Genomic DNA, 26,446 nt, shown 5'->3' with positions numbered 1-26,446 from the left:
GTCTGTTAACGACTGACTGACTTAACATAAAGGACAGAAGATTATGCTTACTTAGAACTGTGTTGCCAAGACGTTCCCGAATTAAAATAAATGAAATATATATTCATATTGGCGCAAACATAGCCCCCCGCCCTGAAAAACCCATTTTTCAGCCAAATCTGTATGCAATTTGTGCCGAAAACACAATAAAAAAAACTAGTCCCAAATAAATACTCAAAGGACCAGGCATAAATTAATATACCAAAATTTTCAGAGTTAATTACCGTAACTCAAAAAAAATAATCGAAAAAAAATAAATAAATTCTAATGAAAAATACCTATAACTATATACAAAAGATATTACTGTAAATTTATTGATTAGGAAGAGGGCATAACTTCAAAACTGGTCGTGTAAATGTCCCTTTCGAAGTTTTTACAGTAACATTTCTAACAACTCCGTCTTTACCCGGATGAACCTCAGTAACAATGGCCAACGGCCAACAAAGTGTAGGTACATTGTCTACCTTTAAAATAACAACCGTTCCGATTTTAACATTAGGCAAATCTATATTCCATTTTTCTCTAGTTTGTAAGGTAGACAAATATTCCAAACGCCACCTTTTCCAGAAATCTTGCACCATTCGATCGATTAACTGGAACCTATCTAACCGGTTTATATTTAAATCTGTTAAATCGTCGGCCGGCAAACTTCCTAACGGTGTTAAATTTAAAAAATGTGATGGAGTTAATACCGATATTTGAGATGAATCAGTTGGTCGACGACAAAGAGGTCTCGAATTTAAGATTGCCTCTATTTGAATTAATAGAGTATTTAACTCTTCATATGTTAACAACTGATCCCCTATGACCTTATAGAGATGCGACTTAGCGCTCTTTACATTACTTTCCCAAAGACCCCCGTGACTCGGACTTTGTGGACTTATAAATTTCCATTCCACACCGTTCAAATTTAATTCACATAACAGTGCATTTTGATATTCTTCCGAACTAGCAAACCGATTAATTTCACTTAAAACCGTTTTCGCAGAAACAAAAGATGATCCCTGATCAGAATACAAAACCTTGCATGGGCCCCTTCTTGCTAAAAGTCTTTTAAATGCTTGCATAAAATGTGGTGTGCTTAATGAACTCACCAATTCTAAATGAACCGCTTTTGTGCTTAAACAAACCGCTAATAAACAATACGATTTATGAACCGCCGCATTACGTTTTTTACCTAATGTAATATTTATTGGCCCAAAATAGTCAACCCCTACGTGTAAAAAGGGTTTAGTAGCAGTAACCCTCGATACCGGTAAATCTGCCATGAGCGGTGTCAAAATTTTCGGTTTATTTCTAAAACAACGATTGCATTTAAAAACCCGATTTCTTATAAGATTTCTTGCCCCAAGAATCCAATACTTTTGACGCAATAAAGCTTCAAGCAAATATGCCCCCGTATGCATATAAATTATATGATAAAAATCAACAATCCGTTCAACTAACGTTTCTTTTCGCGGTAAAATTAGTGGATGTTTTCCCGAAAAACTAAGGGATGAATTATTAAGTCGTCCCCCCACCATAAGTAAACCGTCTTGTAAAAATGGCCGTAATTTCTTAAGCTGTGTTTTACATTGTTTGTTTTCTTTTATCATTTTTATTTCAGTTTCAAAATGTTTTAACTGAATTAACTGAATTAAATAACATTCTGCTGTTCTTAGCGCAGTAGCCGTAATTAATTTTTGCACAGGAATTAATTTTAACAACATTAAAACCCGAACCGTAATCCGTAAAATTTTATGCCAGCTAGAATGACGTTCAACCAATTCAAGTAAGGGATGAATTTTTTCACCCTGCTTCTCCTCCTCAATAACCAAAACCTTAACCTCCGAAGTATCCGATTCTAATATTGAAGAAGGCCAGTCCGATTCCCGTAATTTTATCCAACTAGGACCTTGTAACCAAAGTTCATGATTTATTAATTGTGAGGGTGTCAACCCTCTTGACAAGCAGTCCGCGGGATTATTTTTACCTTCAATATGTTGCCATGAAATATTAGGAAGGTTTTCTTTAATTTGCTGCACTCGATTAGCTACAAAAATATCTTTGGTATTTGCCGAAGTTAACCAACTCACCACCGTGGTCGAATCAGAATACGCAACTAGTTGTGAAATATGAGTAAGTTTGCTATAATTTTCAAATATTAATTTCAGCAAAGATGATAACAACAAAGCCGCGCATAATTCTAGCTTCGGAATGGTCATGGTCTTTTTTAAAGGTGCACATCTCGATTTTGCAGCAACCAGTCTCACACTCACTTCACCGCTAGAATTTACAACCCTTAAATAAACTACCCCACCGTAACCGTCTTGACTTGCATCCGCAAACCCCAAAATCATAATCGGAACATCCCTCATGGCTCCTACATGTCTAGGGACCTCAAATTTTGAAAAGTCTTGCCATTCATTGCATACCTTTTCCCATGATTTTTTAATCGTATCCGGGGGTGAGTCATCCCAACCCAATTTTAGTTGCCATAACTCCCTGATCATTAACTTTAAATGCAAAATAAATGAAGCAATCAGACCAATAGGATCATAACATTTTGCAGTAAGAGATAAAATCTTACGTTTTGTACAATTTTTATCGGGGGTGGTTAACCTATAGTTCAAAACATCCCTCTGCGGATCCCATTGCATCCCTAAAACTTTAGTCTCCGATTTAAATGTAACCGAATTTTGTAAACGTTTTTCCAGCGGAATTTCTGATAACAAATTGTCCAAATTAGTCGACCATTTAACTAAGTCAAAACAACCACCTTTGAAGAGCTTTACCGATTGATTATATAATTCTTTAGCTTCAATTTCGTCCGGAACACTCGTTAAAAAATCATCCATATATAGCCCCGAAGAAATATATTTTTTAGCTAAAGGATAATCTTTGCCATCTTCATTTATCAATTGCTGAACCGTCCGTAGCGCTAAAAAAGGTGACGACCTTAAACCGAACGCAACCACCGTAAATTCATACGTTTTTATTTCCTCGTTTGGATCAAATCTCCAAAATATTCTTTGAAACCGCCAGTGATCTTGTACTAATTTTATTTGTAAAAACATCTTTTTTAAATCCGAACTCAATGCTACTGGAAAAAGCCGAAAATTTATTAATAAAGTGCATATGTCCGCCTGCAGTTTAGGCCCGCTATGCAATAAATCATTCAAGGAGACATCACTGTCTGAAGGGCAAGATGCATCCAATACGATACGTATAGGTGTACTTAAACTCTCTAATTTTATTACAGGGTGATGACTAATATAATAGGATAAGTCACAATCTTCTTTTTCCAATAATTTTAAGTATCCTTGATCCAAAAAATCCTGCATAATTTTATTGTAATCCGCACGCAAGCTGTCCGATTTTGTTAACCGTTTTTCCAAGGTTTTTAACCGATTTTCCGCCGAAACCCTTGAATTTCCCAAATTTTTTGGTGAACTTTTAAAAGGTAATGCAACAGTAAACCGGCCCGATATATCCCTGGAAACCGTGGTTTTATAAATATTTTCACATTCTATAGCGTCTAAATCCGGAATTTCCCGTTTTGGAACCTGCTCTAATTCCCAAAATTTTGTCAAAATTTGTTCAATCGATGTTTCTTCCCTTAAAGTGAGCAAGTTTATGGGAGTGGAATATTCCGTATCCACCTGACCCATAATAACATACCCGAACGTTGTTTCTAAAGCCGCCCCTAAACCTGAAGAACTCAAAATCCGATTACCGCCGAAAAGAATAGGAAAAAACTGCGCACCGATTATGCCATCGATTGATTTAGGTTCAAAAAACTTATCGTCCGCTAATTGTAAATTTTTAAATTCCGATAAAGTTTGCAAATTTAATTTCGTTTTTGGCAATTTATCTGTAATATGATCAATAACTAAAGCTTGAACATCGTATTTTTTAGTCTGATCAAAACGCGAAGCGATAATAATGTCCGTTACTCCCCTTACCGACTGAGAGTTTTGTCCCAAACCTTGTACCGAAGAATTAATTTTTGTATATCTAAGACCTAGTTTTTTACAACATTCCGTGGTCAAAAGATTACACTGACTACCGTTGTCCAAAATAAACCGCGCCGTTGCATTTTGTAAAGGACTATTTAACACACATGCCGTTACCGTTGCTAATAGAACCGTTTTTTCCTGATTTCTACTCAAAAAACTAGAATTTTGAAACGCACAATTAACTGAACCCGAATTGTGGTTATTGGAACCCGTTTCTGGAATACCGACACCAGAATTTGGTTGATTATTTTGATTATTTTCCTTCGCACCCCTTATTTCCGGTTTTCCTGCGCATAAAAGAAAATGATGATTCTTGGCACACTGGGCACACGGTCTTTTTAAGCACTGTCTTACACCATGTGACTGGGAAAAACACAGAAAGCATAAATTATTAATTTTTACCAAATCGTACCTTTGTGTAGGATTCATAGCCTTAAATTTATCACACCTACCCAAAAAATGTGACGATTTTTTACATAAAACACAAAAAGGCATTCTGTTATTGTTTTTATTCTCATGCTGGCTTACAAAAAATGATTTCGAATTTTTATTTTTATGATAGCCACCGGAGCTAGCCTCTTGTGAGTCACTATTATGCAAAATTTTTGTTTGATCCTTAACAAATTTAATTAAATCCGTGTAAGTAGGAATAACCGTTCCGCGCATGTGATTTTCAAAAGATTTTACCATTTCCCTGTCCAGTTTTGAGAGTGCATGATAAAGTAAAATAAAATCCGTTAAATCCGGGACATCCAACTTTTTTAAGGCATTAACCGAGGCGTCAAAGATTTCTAAAAAACTGTTTAGATTTTTTTCAGATTCCGATTGCAAGGATTTAAAATTAAAAATTTGTTGTAAATAAGTGTTTGCTAACAACCTTTTATTATGATATTTTTCTAAAAGTGCTTTCCATAACGTGTCATAATTATCCCCAGAAGTAGCTATTCCCGCACAAATACTAAGGGCCGATCCCTTTAAATGTGAAACCAAAAGCCGAGCCTTATCTGCATCCGTCAGCTGGAAATTATCGTGTACCAATGGTTTGTAAATCGAATAAAAGTTTCCCATTCCTTTGGTTCTCCGTGGAAATCTGGAATAGTGATTTTTGGCAAAAGACTGTGTACATTACACTGTTGTTGTGTACTTTGCTGTAAAGTTGGATTTACAATATTGGTGCTTGGTTTTAATTTTGTATAAGCCGCCCTTGCTTCACAACACATTTCGTTAATAACAGACATCACCTGAAAATCTGGTTTATAGTTTTCATCAACGTCAAACCCGACTGCGTTGATTTCATCCAAAATTTTGAGAATTTCTGTCCTTGTCGAATCCATCGACTGATACAAGTTTGTGAATTTTTTAATGGTTTTATCCGTAGTTAAGTTTTTCGATAAGTCATATAAAGTCTGAATGATTGTATAAAGCGTTTCTTTTTTAGCCGTTAATATTTTAAATTGCCTTTCGTAAGTAGTCATTGTCACTGAAATCAATCCGCAAAATCAGAAAAAAAACAAAGTCTACTTTAAGAAAACTGTAGCATATAACAAACCAGGTCTGAGTATAAATTTTGAATAAAATTAATTAATTATAGAGATTTGTTAAAAAACAAGCCTTCCGGGCAGTTATTATGCAAACTCTTTATTTTGTTTAGAACCGTGAATCAAATTTAGTATTTGTTTACAAAATAATTTTTATTCATACATCCGAATTTTTCCGTAACCGATTGAGTCGAAAAATATTCACGTTTGACAACACCGCAAATATTTAAAAACCTAACTTCTTTCACGCCCGAAGCCCAAGTTGTTCCGAGAAACAAAAACGATACAAATACAAAAATCAGCAAAAAGTTATCACAGAGTTTTTTTTTTCCGATACGTGCCGACATTAAATTTTACCGAACAATTTGTTTCTAAATAAGAATATTATTATTTAATAATACAAAACTAAGCAAAGCAAACTGTAAACCTACGCTGAATATCCGAGCTCGAAATTGACCAATTATGTTTTGGCTTTTAGGAAAACCAAATGGAAAAAATTTAATAATAATAACTTACCGAGATTTTCTTAGATTTTCTTCGTGTTGTTAAATGTTGAAGAACTATTTTCGGTGGCATTAAGGAAAATGAAGGATGGGATAAAAGAAGGGAAAACACACACAAAATCAAATTAAAATTGTCAAAGTGTACTATACGTTCCGACCGTATGTCTGTTAACGACTGACTGACTTAACATAAAGGACAGAAGATTATGCTTACTTAGAACTGTGTTGCCAAGATGTTCCCGAATTAAAATAAATGAAATATATATTCATATTGGCGCAAACAGTAGAGACCTGGACTCTCAAACAGAACAACATCAAAAATATTGAAAATTTAGAGATGTGGTGCTCTCCTGCTGGAAAGTATGTAATACGAAAGATACGAAAAGACCCAGAAATTTTGTTAACGATAAAACGAAGAAAACTCGAATATTTGGGTCATCTGATGAGAGGACATAAACAAGCATTACTTCAAAATATAATGCGAGGAAAATAGAAGGAAAACGGAATCCAGGCTGTAGAAAAATGTCGTGGTTGCAGAATTTGGGAGAGTGGTTTGGCTCCACCACTAATGAAATCTTTAGGTTAGCTGTAAACACGGTCAAGATAGCCTTGATGTTTCCAATCTCTGATAGAAGTGGCACAAAAAGAAGAAGAAGAAACTATTTTTGCGTACAACTTAAAATCAATTGCCAAATAAAAGAAATAGCTTCAGAACAATGCCAAGTAAAAATCAACATTTTCAACAAAATGAAATTATAGTCTGTAAGTATAATAATATACTTACCTACTAGTATACTAATGTATAGTACACACATCGAAAAAATCTGTAAGAAATCGTCTCCACGATGCCAGTCTCCACAGTCGAAAGCCATTGAGATGTCCACCTATCTACAGAGGCAATAACGCTGCAATATTAGAGTGGTGTCAAGAATATCAAAACTGGGATGCAAATGATTGAGGATTGAGCTACAGTTTTATTCTCCGACGAATCTAGATTTGGATTTCATCCAGATTTCCGTCGAGTATATAAGAGTGTGGAGACTATCTGGAAATTTAAAACGCTTAAAATATGTCTAGGACGTTTATACATACAGAAGTGGTACAATAATGGTATGGAATTGGATAATAGTCGGTGGCAGAACGGAACTCGTTTTTCCAAACCACTTCCTTACAGCTCAGCAGTACCTTGACACAATTCTACGACCTGTCCGTTTGCTGATGCGGTTGATCAAAACTTTCACTTCGTGCACAACGGCGGATCCAGCAACCTTGCAAGGTGGGGGCAATGAAATACAAATTTTCTCGTGACTGGCGTACGCAGGATTTTTTTTCGGGATGGGCTGTTATTTTCTTATTCTTCATGTACCATGTCCCTTCAGAACGTTGGTTACCATCATAGGTATCTTAATTTTATTTATTGCCACCCTAAATTAACCATGAAGTTCTTCTTCGTTCTGGACTGCGTTTGCCTGCTATTTCCACTTGAGTAATATTTTGTAGCAACCTATATTTAGGACCTCTCATTAAACGTCAGAAATAATCCAGCTATCTCTTCTTGATGCTTTCTATAATCGCAGTAGTCTTGCTGAGACATTCTAGTATTGTGGTTTCGAATCTTCTCCATCCAAAAAGCTCTTAAAATTCTTCTATTGCACCACATTTCGAGAGCCTCAAGACCATTTAGATCGATTTTATTCACAGTCCAAAACTCGACACCATACAGTAAGACCGAGAACACGTAGCAGCGAAGTAGTCGGATCCTTAATGCCAATTTTAGGTCTCTGTTAGATAATACTTTGGACATCCTACTAAAATCGGCTCTTATTCGGGGGGTTTTAGCACTAGCAATTACTATTTTTATCTAGTCTCTGGCATTGAATTGAATAAATGGCAATAAACAGATTTATCAACAGCAATAACAATTGAATAGATAGCAATAACAGATTTTTTCATTTATTATGTTCCAAAGACTTTTATAATTTTCGATTTCAAGGAATTCTGGCATATTTATGTTTCAGTTATCAACAGGACACAAAATTTACTATTTTTGTTCAATCGTAATTTCTTTCTTAAAAACTGTGTCAGTAGACACCAGGCGAGGTCTCAAGGAGGGGGCAATCGACTCTGTTGACCCCCCCTTGGATCCGCGTCTGTTCATGCATGATAATGCTCGTCCAAATGTCGCACGCCCAATGACAGACTGACTTACCAACGAAGGTATTGATGTGCTGCCTTGGCTAGCAGAATCCCCCGACCTGAATCCCATCGACCATGTATGAAAGATGCTTCAACGAATAATTACTCCCTATACACGTCGTTTTGTTTCCGAAAACGTCTGATAGAAGGATGGGCAAAACAGAATATCGACAATCTTATTTTATATATGAAAGACAGATGTAGAGCCGTAATAAACCAGGGTGGACTCCATACTCCGTATTAACTTTGTTTTTTTTATTAGGATCATATTTTGTGAGGACCTATTTTTCTTAATTGTAGTTCTCGATATTTTTGACATTTATGAAAGGTATTCTCATTATTTTTGACATTTTAACAAATTTTGTTGTATATTAAACACTACTGGTCATTAAAAATCGGTTATTATTTATTAAAAACAATAATTAAAGAAGAAATTTGTCTATTTTTATAATATCCCTAGACTTTTCTAATTTTGTATTATATGACTTATTTTTATCCATACTTCACAAATTAAAACTAAAAATGACAATAGTAAAAATTAAAAAATCCTACATAGAATTTATTACTTTATAAATTCATCTGTTAAAAAAACCACTGTACAATACAAACCTTCAATAATATACTCACGTCCAATAAATTCTTAATGAATCATAAGGTTGTTGTACCTTTTTACAAAGTGTGACAAATCAAATATAAAGTAAAAAGGATGTACTTAAAAATCAATTAGTAAGTAACAAACCAGTCCCACCGTCTTTAACAAACGAATTAAAATAATAGTACAGTACTCCTAGTGGGATGATACTATTAGTACCGCCTTTATGATTGATTTCGTCTATTACTGCCAATTTAGTATAATATAAAGAACTGAAAAAATTTATGATTTTTAACAAATCATAAATTCGGTAATCATACTGATGATGAAATAGGTACTATGTTAGAGGGCGAAGACTATGACGGAACTATTAGTGAAGACGATCTATGAACACCATTCACATCAAAATAAATGCCACTTATGCGAAAACGGAACTTCGAGGATCAACAAATGTCTCAAAATTCATAAGAGTCGAATGATTGAAATAATATCAAACAAAACAGTACAAAACCCGTACAAACATAAACAGTGCAAAATTTCATATTCCAATTTATTATTTTTAAATTCTTTGGTTTTTACAGTACCCACCGCTCAAATTCTGGGAGGACCAGATTTACATGTAGATAAAGGTAGTACCATCAACTTAACCTGCTCCATAAGATTTAGTCCTGAGCCACCAGCCTATATTTTTTGGTACCATCATGATGATGTAAGTATAAACATTGGATTTTTGACCATTGCCCCTATAGCTTTAGAATGTTGTGACAGTTTTAAAAAAATATGGGTTACAATAATCAAACCTGTCATTAATCTAAACTTTAAGTTTAGTATCGTGTAACTATGGTATTATGTGCAAAAACTCTACCAACAAACGAAGACAGGAGATTCGTTAGATAATTTTGAGACAATTTAACCCAATTCACATAGTCCGAAAATGCTTCGAGCTATTTGAAGATGGCGTCTGGTAATTAGTTTTTCTTAAATATCTCTAAAACGCTTCTATTCAGAAAAACGAAAATTGGTACACTTATTTATCTTCCAAAGATAAATCGATTTCGTCCATTGCAAATTTCTAGTACCTGTCATAGGTGTCCGTTTTGGATAGGGCAACAGATATATTATTGCATAACTTTTTTGTTTTTAATTTTTAAGCATTTTTTAGTCTGGATTATTAAAATGTAAGGTATTATAGTAATAAAAGGTACTTTTACTTTAAGTCGATAGAATACACCGTTTTCGAGAAAAATCGATTTGAAAATTTTTCGTCTTCTAAAAATAAAAAAAAATTTTTAAAAAAACAACTATTTAAAAAAACGAAAACTGGTACGTTTATTTATATTCCAGAGGTGAATCGATTTAATTATTTCATTAATTACGAATTTCCACTACCGGTCATATGCGTCCGTTTTGGGTAGGTCAACGGTTACTTTATCACATAACTTTTTGCCTTTATAGTCCAGGGTCGAAAAATAACAACGGGAAAAAAATCAATACAGGTATTTGAAGGTGCTAAATCGTAGGGGGGATATAGTTAATTAAAATATATACAGAATTACTCCTAACTCGACCTCATTTTTTTATAAACAAATGCCAAAGTCAGAAAATATTGTTTTTTGCCCATAGCATTTTTAGTGTCATATTTACAGCAAAAGTTGTTTTACAAAAGTTGTGTATCATCAAAAAACAATTAATTTGAATTTTTATAAGTGAAAATCCATAAAGAATTAACCGAGATAATTGCAAAAAAACCACGTTTTTGCACTATTTTGTAAATGTTAATAACTTTTAAAAAATAGGCCGTAAGGAACTTATTATATCTTGATCATAAGGTAATTAGGTGCCTTTATTAGTGTACAAAATTTCATTAAGATCTGTTTGTTAGTTTATGAGTTATGTTAAATGTTTATCCCAGATATCGAATGTTTAAACAATCATTGTTGCCCTAGGAGTATTTTCAGAGCTTTTTGGCAAAGTACAATGGATTCTTAAAAAGTAAAATTACTAAGAAAGTTAAAAAAATAATAAATTTGTTTTTGAAATGTTGTTAAACAAGTCGATAAAAAAATGGTGAGTTTTTTCCTTATAAACAATTAGAATATCTTTGTTATTTTTTCTGATAAATAATTATAATTGATTGTATCAAAAAGCTGGTAAAAGAACACACATTAAAAAAAGAAAAAACAACTTTCTAGGACCGATAATAGCCAAGTTATACTTTTTTTTTTAAATCACATCTCGATTGTTTATAAATATTAAGAGTTGAAATTTTTACAAAATGATAATAAATATCTATATATGATATTTCAATTGATAAGTACGGAATATCTTCTATTTAAAACGAGTAATATCCCTTTAAAGTGAAGTTACTCACGCTGACTGAGCTGGTACCATGCGATTGGGAAGATTGCCGGAGTCCAGTTTCGCGCGTCGAGATTTTGTTATGAAAGTTCAATTTGGAGCGCTTGAAAAATTTTATAATATCTTAGCTTCCAGAAAACGTAGAGCCTTCATTTTTTTTTAATTAGGGTAACTCGACGAAGGAATAACAACTAGCTAATTTTCATTTACCGGAAAATTCTGGAAAATGGACTTTTTATTCAACATTCATTTTTCATTTACAATATTAACAATAATATATTTTGATAAATATTTTCATAAAATAATATAAATTTGTGAATAAATATTAAAATACAATTATAATATATATCTATTTATATACAGGGTGGTTCATTTTATCCGCCTCGGTGTCTGTACGGAAAACGAATTGATTTAAAAAAATTTCTTTTAAGACATATACAGGGCAATTAATACTACAATTTAAAGATAATGTGAATTAATTTTTAAATTGCCTTAAAAAATAAGCTAGACTATACCTAAGTACAGGTATTTTGAATTATTTCAATTTTTACAAAAATATAAAATTTTAGAAAAAAATAAATATTTACGAATCTAAGAATCGGTGACAAATTTTTTCTTAGATCTTCATAATAGACTATTCAGCATTTTTAAACAGATGTTGTTTGTAACAAAATTTATAATTAGTTAATCGTACATTTTTAGATTTAAAAACTAATTGAAAACAAAAAATATTCTCAAATTTGAAAAAAAAAGTGTGTATTGATTATAATTATTGATCTTCGTTAACTCTACACAGTTTATGTACAGGTTCATTAATTTTTTATTTCTTCAACATTATCCCTCATTTTTTGAAACAAATCTTCTTCAACTTCACTTTTGTCATCTATAATAACTGTCAAAAGGTTGTAGCATTTTTTTCGTCAGTGGCATCTTTGCAATTTATGCAACGCTCGGTACAATTCATTTTTTTCAAGAAATTATGGATAATGTGGAAGAAATTAATGAACCTGTACAAAAACTGTGTATAATTTACGAAGATCAATGATTGTTATAATTTATACATACATTTTTTTTAATTTGAGAACGTTTTTGTTTTCAATTAATTTTTAAATCTGAAAATGTACGATTAAGTAATTATAAATTTTGTTAGAATAAACATCTGTTTAAGTAGGATGCTCCATAAAAAAATATATCTTTCTTTTTTGAAGCACCCTGTATAATTTACATTATTTTTAGATTGTAGTGTTAATGGCCCGGAATATTTCTATCAAAATTTTTTTTTAAATCAAGTCGTTTTCCGTACAGACACCGAGGCGAATAAAATGAAACACCCTGTATATAAATAGATACATACTATAATTTTATTTTAATATTTATTCACAAATTTGTAATATTTTATAAAAATATTTATGAAATTATATATGTGTTAACGTTGTAAATGAATGTTGAAAAAAAAAGTCTATTTTTCAGAATTTTCCGATTTTTCCGGTAAATGAAAATTAGCTAGTTGCTATTCTTTCATCGATTTACTCCAAATAAAAAAAAATTGAAGGCTCTACGTTCTCTGGAAGCTGAGATATTTTAAATTTTTCAAGCGCTCCAAATTGAACTTTCTATAGCAAAATCTCGACTGGCGAAACTGGACTCCGACAATCTTCTCCATCACACGGTACCAGCTCAGTCAGCGTGTGTAACTTCACTTTAAAAGGTTATTACTCATTTTAAATAGAAGATATTCTGTACTTATCAATTGCAATGTAAAATATAGATATTTATTTTTATTTTTTAAAAATTTCAACTCTTAATATTTATAAACAATACAGATGTGATTTAAAATAAAAAGTATAACTTGGCTATTATTGGTCCTAGAAAGTTATTTTTTATTTTTTAATGTGTGTTTTTTACCGGCTTTTTGATACAGCCAATTATAATTATGTATCAGAAAAAATAACAAAGATATTCTAATTTTGTATAAGGAAAAATCTCACCATTTTTTTATCGACTTGTTTAACAACATTTAAAAAAACAAATATATTGTTTTTTAACTTTCTTAGTACTTTGAGTCTTTAAGAACCCATTGCACTTTGCCAAAAAGCTCTGAAAATACTCCTAGGGCAACAATGATTGTTTAAACATCCTATGTCTGGGATAAACATTTAACATAGGGTAACGGGTACAGTTGTTGGCCGGTCACTAGTGATTGGCCACTTTCACAAAAATCCGAAATATTAAGATTTTTAGAAAGTATAAGGAAATAAATGTATTTGCATTGCAATTCGGCAACATTGCTATATATTTGGTCTAGCCATTATCTCTCTGAGTTAATATTGTCTATTTGTGACAGCGTGTGTTGTTCGAAGCTTAACAGGAGCATCCAGTTTTAAGAGTTTTTTAAAGAATTTGTTAAGGAAGGCCATTCATGAGGTGAGTTATCTTGGCTAATAATATTGTGTATCTGCTTATATTAATGTTTTGTGATGATTTAGTGGGGTACATCTTACGTTATCGGTGGTTTTAATAGTAAGGTTATAATTTTTTGGCGGTAAATTTTAGTGGCCAAGCACTGTATCTTAAATATGTCCGCATTATTATGATTGGCCTACCGGCCAATTACTGTACCTACTTTAAATTAAAACATTTATTATAATTTAGGCTCTTTTAGCTCAGTTTGGCCCAACACAACATATTTCAAGCATTTTTTCTTATTTTTTAAGGCAATAACTAGTGGTTGGCCGACTGCCAATCACTAAACCACAGGGTGGCCAATAACTGTAATGTGTAATAAGAATATATTTTTTGTCCGGATTCGTTTTTATAAAATTACAATTATTTTAGTTATAGAATTAATGCCAATGCGGGCAATCTGAATCAAATTTGAAACGTCCGTATTGTAGATAACATTATTAGATACTATTAAGTGATTTTATTTTTAGAATAAAAAATGCCAAATATCCGGAAAGATAAAACGTATCACAAAAAATATACAGAACAAGATCTTCAGTCTGCTTTTCAGGCCATAGAAAATGGCATGAGCCAACGGAAAGCCGCTGAACAATTTAATGTGCCAAGAGCAACACTGCAGTTTAGAGCAAGCGAAAAATTTAATGAAAAAACTAACCTTGGTCCCAATCCTATTCTTTCTTTGGAGGAAGAGAATCGTTTAAAGAATTGGATCGTAACATGCCAAGACAAAGGTTTTCCAGTAAGAGTGGAAAATATACAAGACTCGATTAAAGGTTTTCTTGATGCAAATCCACGTGCTAATCCTTTTACTGACAATCGGCCCGGAAGAGGTTGGTATAGATCCTTCTTAAAGAGACATCCAGATTTAAGCGAGCGAACTCCAGAAGCGGTAACAGCAGCAAGTTCAGTTGTGTCTGAAAAAGATATAAGAAAATGGTTCACCGGTGTTCAAGAATATTTACACCGTAAACGTTACATTGATATTCTTCAAGACACTTCACGTGTTTTTAATGGGGATGAAACCTGCTTCCTCTTGTGCGCCAAAAATAAACGAGTGTTGGCTGTAAAGGGAAGCAAAAATGTATATCAAATAGAACATCACTCCAAAGTTAATTTGACGGTTATGTTTAGGTTTGCAGCATCTGAAGAAATAACAGCACCGATGATTATTTACCCATACAAACGACTTCCTAGCAATGTTATAAATTCAGTTCCTCGAGAATGGGGCATAGGCTGTAGCGATACGGGATGGATGAAGAAATAAAACTTCTATGAATACATAGGAAACGTCTTATATAAGTACCTAGTTGCAAAAAAACACTAAATTTCCAGTCATTTTGTTCGTTGATGGACATAAAACTCAGTTAACCATTCAAACCAGTGAATTATGCTCAAAGTTACAAATTATTTTAGTGGCATTATATCCCAATGCGCCCAGAATTATACAGCCTGCAGATGTTGCTGCATTTAAACCGTTAAAGGCAAATTGGAACCGGGCAGTATTAAAGTTTAGACGAGAAAACCCAAACAAAAAGATACTATTGTCACAGAAGATACAATGACTTTAGATATTCAATCGACATCCGATAATCTGCCTTTAGTAAATCAAGATAACTCATTATGTAAAGAAATTGACACCTCAATTGACAAATTCTTTTTTGGCCAAAAACCCCAGAAAGAAAGGGTAAAAAGCAAACAGAACGGTTGCCTTTCGTGCTCACTTTTTCAGATCGTCAAAATGCAGAGAGGCGTAAAATTGAAGAGAAAGACGAACAAGAAAAAATAAAATTAGAACGAAAACAAAAGCGAATAGACGCAAAAGCAAACAATAAAGGTAAACAAAATAAAGAAACCAAGAAGAAAGTAATAAAAAAAATTGCCACAAGAGCCAATTCCGAGAGCAAGAAATGTCAAAATGTTGTGAAGAATAAAGAAAATGTTACACTAAATACAGGTGATATTGTAGATACAAATACTTTTAAATCAGACACACTTCTTGATCATACAATTAAAAGCACTACTTTGAGAAGTGGAGTTAGAGTACATATACCAGAAGTAATTAACGCCAAAGAAAACCACGAACTGCTACGGAACCAATTTTCTGATTCTGTAGAGGAAAACGCTATTCTGTCCTCAATTGATAACGTATCTTTTGATGTCTCTAACAATAAGAATTCATCAAATTTGAGGAATACTTCCCAAAGCAAATGTACAAATTTGGAAACCAGCAAAGAAAAACGTGCTGGTGAGTCGGCTAAAAGAAAGTTGTTTTTAGAAACAGAGGGATATCCAGAACATGAAGAAATACAAATTCTCTCAGATATATTGGTGAGACAACCAGACAACACCAACATACCTGTAAATAATAGTCTTTTGTATACAGGATTGTGCTATTCTTGTCCCTAAAATATTTCTAAATCAAAAGTTGGAATAAAATGTTTATTTTGTGTCAGAGGCTCCCATATTGGTAGTTGTGTTAAAAAACAACAAGAAATTGAAAATCTAAATAGTTTTGTTTGCCCTAACTGCACAAACAAAAAAAGAAAATTAGGAATTTTATGAGTGGCCAATAACTGTAATTCTATATGCCAATAACTATGTTTGCATGGCCAATAACTGTGTAATTTTGTATGTTTTTAAATTTGTGTTAATTTTTTATGTACATTATTATTTTTACTAAAATAACCTGAGTTTTTATAAAATTTGATGTTTCATTGTTATTAAAAAACCCTTACCAAATATTTCACATTAAAATATACCAATTTACAATTTTAATTCAATTTGAAATCCCTTAAGTGGCCAATCACTGTACCCGTTACCCTAACTGGTAAATTAACAAACAGATGTTCTTGAAATTTTGTACCCTAATAAAGGCACTTAATTGCCTCATGATCAAGATATAATAAGTTCCTTACGGCCTATTTGCTAAAAGGTATTAACATTTACAAAATAGTGCAAAAAACTTGGTTTTTTGCAATTATCTCAGTTTTTTTTATGAATTCACTTATTTACTTATAAGAATTCAAATTAATTGTTCTTTCATGATATACAACTTTTGTAAAACAACTTTTGCTGTAAATATGATACTAAAAATGCTATGGGCAAAAAACAATATTTTCTGACTTTGGCCTTTGTTTATAAAAAAATGAGGTCGATGTACGAGTACATCTGTATATATTTTTAATTAACTATATCCCCCCTACGATTTAGCACCTTCAAATACCTGTATTGATTTTTACCCTGAAATCGCTCATATTTATTTTTCTACCCTGGTCTATTAATCTTTAAGAATTTTTGACACTAGATTATTAAATTATGAGGCATTCTAGCACTAAAAGTTACTCTTGCTTTAAGTTGGTAGATTACACCGTTTTTTTTTTGAAAATTTTTTTAAATTTTTTTTATTCAGGAAACGAACAATTTTCAAATTGATTTTTCTAGAAAACGGTGTGTCCTACCGACTTAAAGCAAGAGCACCTTTTAGTACTGTAATACCTCACAATTTGATAATGCAGTATCAAAAATGCTAAAAGCTAAAGACAAAAAAGTTATGCGGTAAAATAACCTTTGCCCCACCCAAAACGGACGCCTATGACTGGTACTAGAAATTCATAATAGATGAAATCGATTAAACTCTGGAAGATGAATACGTGTATCAATTTTTGTTTTTCTAACTAGAAGCGTTCTGGAGGTATTTAAGAAAAACTAGTTAAAAGACGCTATCTTCAAAGAGCTTTCTAGCTCCCTTAGGAAGCATTTTCGAACTAGGTGAATTTGGTTAAATTGTCTTAAAATTATCTCAGAAATCCCCTGCCTTCGTTTGGTGGAGTTTCTGGACACTCTGTATAATGATGATATGGTATTTTAGCCCATGTGCCTTTTACATTTTCTCCCATTGTTACCGAGTTTGTCTAAAAAATTTTCTTCTAAGCTTTTTTTGTACAACCGTTTTATAATCTGGTCTTCAGAGACTCTATGTTTAGTTTTTAGAGTATTTGGAGGGTTTTTCCTTAATTACTGGCATTTTTACTTAAAAATTTTCCGGTACTAGGTTATGTTTGAAGGGTGTCGGGAGAAAATCATGGATGTCATCAAGAAATGATTTTGAGAAAAACGAATTTTAAAGTTATAAGTAGGGAGCGGATTTTATGCTAAATGCATATTGCATGCATATTTCGCATATTTAAGAACTTTACTAAATTTTGCATATTTTTAAAGAAACATGCATATTTTGTGCATATTTAAAAACATTTAAGTCCAAAAAAAATTTTAATTTTTTAATTCGACACAAAATATTTTCCCGCACAGGCTGTCATATTTATTCTTCGAGAACTACCTGAAGAGAGACGGTACATTCACTGCCTTTTCATTTTTTCTTAGAAAATATAGATCAGGAAGGATCTGCGAAAAAACGTCTATTTTTGCATGTGAGAGGTGGCATTCGGATTTTTGCAGATAAAGTTAGGTGACCTTTCAGTAATAATAATTGACTTATGCTCCTTCTCAAATATGCCCGGAACATTAATAAAAAAATTAAAATATTTAAAAATTTCGAAAAACATCGATTTTTTTCTGATTTCTTTGCTTATAACTTTAAAACGATTCGTTTTGGAACAAAGTCGTAGAGAAATAAAATAAAGATAATTGAATTTTGTATGATATACGACTGGTAAAAAATGTCTTAAGGTATTACCTTTTCTGCAATATAGCAATAAATACAAAATAAGGGGGCAAAATAAGTCTGTTGTTATTCAATATTTTTTAACCACTTTGGTGGCACTTAGAACCTTAGTAATTCACTTAGGAAATTCTTTGTAACATACTTAAATCGTGTACCAAATTTCATTAAAATTGACCTAATAAATTTTGCATAATAAATTTGCAATCTAAATGTTTTTAAAAAAGTTCAAATTTTTTAAAATCTTTCTGAACAAAAAGTAGACCATTTAGAAGTTGGCTATTTTTTTATATATAAAGAGGTGCTTTACCTATCTAATACACTTTACAGAATTAAAATGGGATTATTTAAGGGGCCCCAGCAATGTTTTAAATTTATAAACAATTTTTTGGCTTATAAAAAATAGCTTTGTTTAATAATAAAAAAATTAATTTTTAGCAATGCAAATAATTAAAACCGGTATAATTTGACTTAAACTTTCAGATGCTGTCAGCAGAATTGCTATTTTATTTTTGAATCAAACGTTATTCGCGTTCAAAAATTGCAATTTCTCGATTTTTTTTTAAAGTTCCACCGCGATTATCTCGAAAACTATGCATCCTACGAAAAAACTTGTAAGAACATTTTTTGCTTAGGATTACCCAAGAAATACAAAAAAAATACAAAATGTTTTATTTTGCGAAAAATCGATGTTATGTAATTCCTCAAGTTCTTTGTTTATAACAATCTTATCGACATCCGGATCAACTGTTACCCAAAAAATTCGTGTTCTACGGGTCAAAATACATAAAAAACTTGGGTGAGTCCATCTAAATAAAGGAGCCCATAGCACCCCCTCCTGGCCACAGCACTAATTTGTTTATAAGCCAAAAAATTGTTTATAACTTTAAAACATTGCTGAGGCTGCTTAAATAATCCGATTTCAATTCTGTAAAGTGCATTAGATAGGTGGAGTACTTCTTTATATGTAAAAAATTGATAAATTTTTGTATGTTCTAGTTTTTGTTGTGCAAGATTTTAAAAATTTTAATCTTTTAAAAAAAGTTTAGATTGCAAAATTATTATGCAAAATCTAGTAAGTCAATTTTAATGAAATTTGGTGTACAGTTTTAGCACATTATAAAATTTTCTAAGCGAATTAGGAAGGTTCCAAGTGTAACTTAAGTGATGAAAAATCATTGAATAAAGACAGGCTTGTTTTGCCCCCTTATTTTATATTTATTGCTATTTTGAAGCAAGGGTGATAAATGAAGACATTTTTAACCAATCGCATCTGATAGAAAATATAATTATCTTTGTTTTATTCCTATAGGACTTTGTTGTAAAATGAATAGTTTTTAAGTTATAAGCAAAAAAAGTAGAAAAAAAACGAAATTTTTTGAAATTTTTAAATATTTTATTTTTTTTTATTAATGTTCCGGGCATATTTGAGAAGGAGCATAAATCAATTATTATTAACGAAGTTATCACCTAACTTTATCCGCAAAAATCTGAATGCCACCTCTCATATCCACCTAAAAACAGATCCTTACTCGTCTAATACCCGATCTTTACACAAAGTACTTATAGGTGCTTATTTTTTATAGTACGCCGTTATAAAATGATTGTAGGATGTTAAAATGATGAAGGATGGTTTACCGGAAAATCCGAATTTTATTTACTTTTATTATATTTAGTTAAATTTGTATCCCAATTTAGTAGGTACCTATAATTCTGGTGATTCTTTTAAATCCCCTATTGTTAAGAGCATTTACACCTTTAACCATTACGATTTTCTAACGGAAATTGAAATATTCATGCTTTAGATCAGATCCCGTCTTTAAACGGCTTTAAAACTTTGGAGGACATATGCGAAATTTTTAATGGAAATTTTGAAATTGATTTTGGTGCAGAATTTTCGGCTTTAACAAGTTATTTTAAATACGCCCCAATTACTTCTGTTGATGTTGAAGAAAGAAATTATAAAAATATTTTATCTGATCAAAGAAAATGTTTCCTCGTAAAAAATTTGGAAAAATATATTGTAGTGAATTATAATCGAAGATATAATAGTGATTTGTTGTTTTATTTTAAATAGGTAACTATTGGTATCAATTTTTGTAGAAAATGTGAATAAATTGCATATTATAAAAAATAATGATTTTATTTGAAAGATAATAAATAAGATTGCCGCCCCGCCCCTATAAAAGAACCCCTTAGAATAGAATTGAACATAAAATTTGTGGTTTCTCGAAATGTGCATTTTTTTGAATTTTTGTGCATATCTTGCGCATATTTCGTAATTTTTTACTGCATATATATGCGCATATTTCATCAAAATTTATCGCATATAAATCCGCTCCCTAGCTATAAGACTATTTACGAAAAAAAAATCAGTTGGGTGGTATTAAAGATGAACATATTGATAGAAAAATTGATTGATAATACGAACTAATGTAAACAAAGAACAAAAGTCAAATTGTTTTTAAAAAAATAAAAAATTAGTGGCGTAATGTCCACTTTTTAACGAAGAAAACAATGGATGTCACCAAAAGCAGGTGTTTAGTCACAGTATTGTTCCTGCTTTGTTTTTGTTTCTGATTTGTTTTTTGATTCTCTGTTTTTCATCAAAAACAGAATAAAACATTTTAGTTAAAAAATTGGTTTTAGCAATAAAATATTTTAGTTTTATTTGATTTTCTGCTTCCTTTAGTTGTGTTACATTTTCTTAGAGACTTCATTACTGAAGGGCCTGGCGTTAGTTGGTCTCCATTTTCTTCTTTTGAAAATTAATATTTTTTTGATATCGTAAAGCATAATTTTATAAAAATGCATCATGTGTTGCCTTGTTTTTGCCAATCATATTTTTTACATGGCGTCTTTTCATGAGAATTTGAAACATACATCTCTTTTGCATCTCGAGACTCGCAGAACTTAATCTTTATGTTTTTCATTGTTGAAATACGACTGGTTAGGCAAATGGAATTCCGATTCTTTAAGACTTTAAAATTTTTTTGACTGAGCGGAAGAATGAATTGTATCTTCAAGCCTTTACCCATGATATGCATCTCAATGCAACATAGTGAGGGAGTTAGAACTGATGCACAATATTTCCTTTATCTTTTGTATTACGACAAAGCATTTTTTCAGATATCTATTAGTAAAAAATTTGGTCCACTCTTTAACAAGATCTTGTAAACTGAGATGACAAACAATGGGAATGGTGTTACGCGAGAATTGGATATATTTTCTTCCCAATCTGAAGGGATTTCCGTTCTATTTTTGAGGTTGATCAGTCCCATATTTTTGTCCCTCTCATAGATTAAGTTACGGCAATGGACCGCAAACGTTTAACAATAGTTACCATGTAGTGAATAAATCTTATAACGGTATAGTTTTTATTTTGTCCACCAGCTCCATCACAATAAATATGCCAAAGAATATGCACGCGGCGCGCAGTGCTTGGGTGACAATCATTGTTTTCACCCAATTACGCGTGGACAGATATCGTTTTCTCCCGACATGTTCAATTTAAAAGGCTTAAAATCTCTGAACATTCATCTTTTTCTACCGATTTAAAGGAATGGTGCAATAGTATTTGTTAAAATCTATAAGACTACGTATTTAACTAAATTTCACCCATTTAGTGACATCCACGGTTTTCTCCCAACCCTCTTCGTTTTAAGCCCATGGCAATGTTAAAAGTCTTTGGTAATATTTGGAATTTAAGCTGATTAAAGTAATATTATGTGAGTTTCTGTTTTCCACAGTGAAGGTGGTTTTCAGGATTCTGCGGATTGGGTATCTTCCATGTCTTCCACTCATGAGCTTGCATAAACTTCTTTGTCCTTTTAATATTCGGTACAATACTTTTTCATTTCTTCCACGTTTCTGAGAGTACACATCTTTTGATCTCTTTTTGTCCACGGTTTAGTATTCCAGCATGCTAATCTTAACTCGGCTTAGATAGCATATTTAACAAATAGAGGATTTGAGAAACTTTGGGATTGAAGAAACTTTTAACATCAAACATAGCAACAAAAAGAAAAACTATTGATATGCAGAACTCTAATCCAGCCTGTCGTCACTTATGCATCAGAAACGTGGACGATGACAAAATTGATCCTCAGAAAGAATGTATAAAGGCCTGCAAGAAAACGTATTATGGCGTAGACCCTATAATATTGAGCTTGCCCGCCTTTATAGCGAGACCAGTAATGGTAGGTCTATCAAAATACACAGACTGCAGTGGCTAGGCCACTTCTAAACCCGTTTATAACCAAAGACCGGATGGAATGAGAAGAAGAGGCAGGCCCAGGGCACGATTTAAGGACCAGATGGAAGACGACTTGCGAGTGTTAGGAGTGCGGAATTGGAAAACCAAGGCGAAGGATAGGAAGGAATGGAAGCTAATTCTAGAACAGGCTAAGACCCTCCATCAGTTGTAGACCCAAAGATGATGATAAACCTTAATTCGGTATTCTTTCTCGTAATCTTTACATTAAAGTCTTATTATAAAATGTCTCCTTTGTTCGAAGCTTTTCCTTAGATTCTAACCCAGTCGAACTTTGGGGGCCTAAAGATACACCATGATCAGTGCTCCTTTATCATACCCTGCAATCAGGATAAGCTGCTCTATGAATACCTAGTAATCATATTTGTCTAACAGGTTATCAGCTATGATTCTAGCCGAGGTGGAGTAAGCGTAATCACCGAAAAAGGCGATGTGACTACAAGTTTCTTACTAATCCAGAATGCTGACCTATCGGATTCTGGAAAATATTCCTGCAGCCCTTCAAATGCTGACGTCGCAAGTATACGAGTTTTTGTATTAAATGGTAAGTTTTTAATTTTCTGACTTCCAACTTTTTAACTAAAATGCTTACTTACTTATCCTTTGGGACTAACAGGATAAACAGATCATTCTGTTGAAATACCAACTATAGTAGACGTGCTCAAAATAGTCATTCCTTGGTCAAAATGTAGGTATTGGTTTAAACACAGATGAAGCAAAAGCTGTGTCAGGAAAATTGACAGGACTATAGGAAAGATAAAGAAGATTGCTGTTAAATACTGAAATGTTCATTGAGTAATCTACTGAGAAATATTAACTTCTAAAGGCATGCCTGAAAATCCCCTGCTCAAAAAAAGGATATTAGGTTCCTACGGGAGATCTACAGCCAACTACCAATATACATCAATAAATTTTTGTCGATAATAAGCAAATCATCCATAATTCTAAATGCAAGCTTCAGGATGTAGGCTACACTATCTAATAGTGTGTCAGAATTACAATATAAGAACAACAATTACAACGAGATAATTGTCAGATATAATTGACTTGGAGAAAGCATATGATGGCGTGTCCAGGAAACAACTGTGGGAAGCAATGAGAAGAATGCACGTTAAAGATAAATGGGTAGAGATTAATATAAGTATTTAGTTATTTATACAGGGCGTCCAAAATTTATTTGAAATTTATTGACATAATAAGAAGAATGTATGTAATTTATTTAATTCAAAATACATTTTACTGCTCTCAGAAAACAGAAAAAAATGTTTATTTGTTAAATAAACATTTTTTTTTCTGTTTTCTGAGAGCAGTAAAATGTATTTTGAATTAAATAAATTACATACATTCTTCTTATGTCAATAAATTTAATTCAAAAAAAATTTTTCGACACCCTGTATAAATAATTATGTCAATGTTTATACAACTGCATAGAGAATTTAATTGCCTTCCAAATGAGCTATCACACGACTCCTATTATCATTTAAAAAAATCATCGATGACGTCATCAAGCCCAGATGGGTGACGTCACTAGTATGATATATATGCCAAAAAGTCGTAATTTAAAAATAAAAATTGACCTGTTTCCGGATTTTTTTCCAAAATCGTCCATTCTCGAGAAAATGAATTTATTCCAATCTTTACTTGCTCACTGTATGATAAAGCAATTAAAGGAAGAGATAAATATGTGTAAGACCAAATACTTCGGTATTGGATCCGAGGTTGCAGAGATGGTACTTGCATGAAAGATATAGAAATGAAAGGACGGCGAAAACAATCCACGAAAGCACTCCATGAAGTGATACTCTAACCAAACAAAACAAAAAAAGGATCGTTCAGAGTATAATGATGAATAGTACCCTACATGGAGCGGAAGTACAGCCAACGACAACAACAATACGAAATAAAATACATACAGTTGAATTGAACTTTATGAGAAGTCTACAAATCATTAGAGAGGACATAATTAGAACAGAGGAAATATGGAACAAACTAAACTATATATTGGCTGAATTGGCAATACCACACAAGCTAATAAGACTCATTAAAGCCACAATGGATGAAACTCAGGCATGTGTACGAATACAAAACCACCGGAGAGACTTTTTCAAACTTTCGCAGGGATTAAAGCAGGGAGAGAGGCTGGCCACAACATCGTTTAACCTGGCACTGGACTATGCGGTTAGGCAAATGCACACTGGACGAGGAAACTTACTGACCAACCGAAGGGTTCAACGCGCCACTTATGCCGATGATATTAATATTATGAGTAAAACATCAACAGGAGCACAGGAAACATATGCAGAGTTAAAAACACAAACAAAATGCTAGGTCTGGAAATTAACACAGAAAAAACAAAAATAATGATTCAGACGAGAAGAAATATAGTCCCACAAAACATTATGCATGAGGATGACATTGAAACGGTTGGAAAGTTTACATACCTGGGAGTAGAAATATATGCCGACTGATCAGAAGACGGAGAAATACGGAAGATAATAACGCAGGCAAACAGAGCTTATTTTGCCTTCTCCCATATATTTCTGTCTAAAAGTGTCCACCGAAATACAAAGATGAGAATATATAAAACCTTAATTCGACCAATAACATGCTATGGCAGTGAAGCCTGGGTCCTGAAAGAAACGTCCAAAAACAAAGTCGATACATTCGAAAGGAAAGTACTGAGGAGAATACTAAGACCTGTGAGGGAAACCGGAATCTTTAGAAGTCGATACAACAACGAACTTCATCAACTTTATAAGGAAGCACCCCTGTCAGACTTCATTAGAATATAAAGATTTCAATGGGCCGGACATGTGATAAGAATGGGAGAGGATAGGCTACCAAAAAAAGCACTGAATGCTAGAATTCAGGGAAAGACACCGGTTGGAAAGCCAAGAAAGCGCTGGGAAGACACAGTAAACAGCGACGCACAAGCCCTTTTAGGAGTCCGTGTATGGAGAAGAGCAGCCAAAGATCAATCAAGGGTGGAGGCAAAAAATAAAGGAGGCTAAGCTCAATTTGGGCTGTAGTGCCGTAGAAAAAGAAGAAGAAGAAATATGGAACACAATGGAAGTGAAATGCTTAATTACAAAAAATTTGGAAAACAGCCCTGCAGAGGTACGATCATGTGCAAAGAATGCCAGATCACAGGTGGCCGAAAAGAATATTGGACTAGGAACCGCCAAGAAGAATACGGAAAGGAAGACTTTCTATGAGATGGAAAATTTACATAGGAAATAATGCTATAATGGCTGAGAGAATAAAGTGCTCTGAAGGACGAAAACGGCAAACTCATAATGGGAAAAGTCGAAGAAGAAGAAGAAGAAGAAAAACTACAAAAATGCAATATAGTTACTAAAAGAAATAAATTATTAATTTAAGAGTATTTATACAAACACATATTTTTCTAGGTGAAATGCCAGCTGCAATGCAAACAGGTTCTGATGGATTGTCCAATAGCTCATTCAACATCTTCGCTCTCATCATAGTTTCTTACCTATACACATCCTACTATTTCAGCAATCTTGACCTGAACCAAGGAAGTTGGAGGTAGCTATGTTTTGGAAGTATGGATTTGTAAACTACATATTTGGTAGTGGTCTAACTGTTAGTTAAGTCATGGTTGATGTAATCTATTTTTTTTTTTTCGGAATGTCTCTTAAGTGAAATATTAGTGGGTATATTTTAGGGGATTCTTGTTAACAGGGTAAACGTTGTTGTACGTAAATACAAACATTTGATTAATTCTAAAATATTCTTATTTAACACGTTGAAGGCATAAGAATTTTTTTTACAAATACAAAAGACA

At 32.6% G+C, this 26,446-nt stretch overlaps 1 protein-coding gene across 1 annotated transcript in view; it reads left to right on the top strand.

The window, feature by feature from the left end:
- The window catches only part of LOC114341892 (hemicentin-2-like), a 149,672-nt gene extending 123,481 nt beyond the window's left edge, over positions 1-26,191 (top strand). The window contains exons 4-6 of the mRNA XM_050662965.1: positions 9,448-9,575; positions 23,014-23,182; positions 26,049-26,191. Coding sequence (XP_050518922.1) covers positions 9,448-9,575; positions 23,014-23,182; positions 26,049-26,191 — 440 coding nt within the window. The remainder of the gene's footprint in view (positions 1-9,447; positions 9,576-23,013; positions 23,183-26,048) is intronic.
- Positions 26,192-26,446: the final 255 nt, after the last annotated feature.

Source organism: Diabrotica virgifera, chromosome 10 (assembly GCF_917563875.1).
Source record: "Diabrotica virgifera virgifera chromosome 10, PGI_DIABVI_V3a".
NCBI classification, from domain to species: Eukaryota; Metazoa; Arthropoda; class Insecta; order Coleoptera; family Chrysomelidae; genus Diabrotica; species Diabrotica virgifera.
The sequence above is the reverse complement of the archived record's forward strand: the minus strand, read 5'-3'. Positions and strand labels throughout refer to the sequence as shown.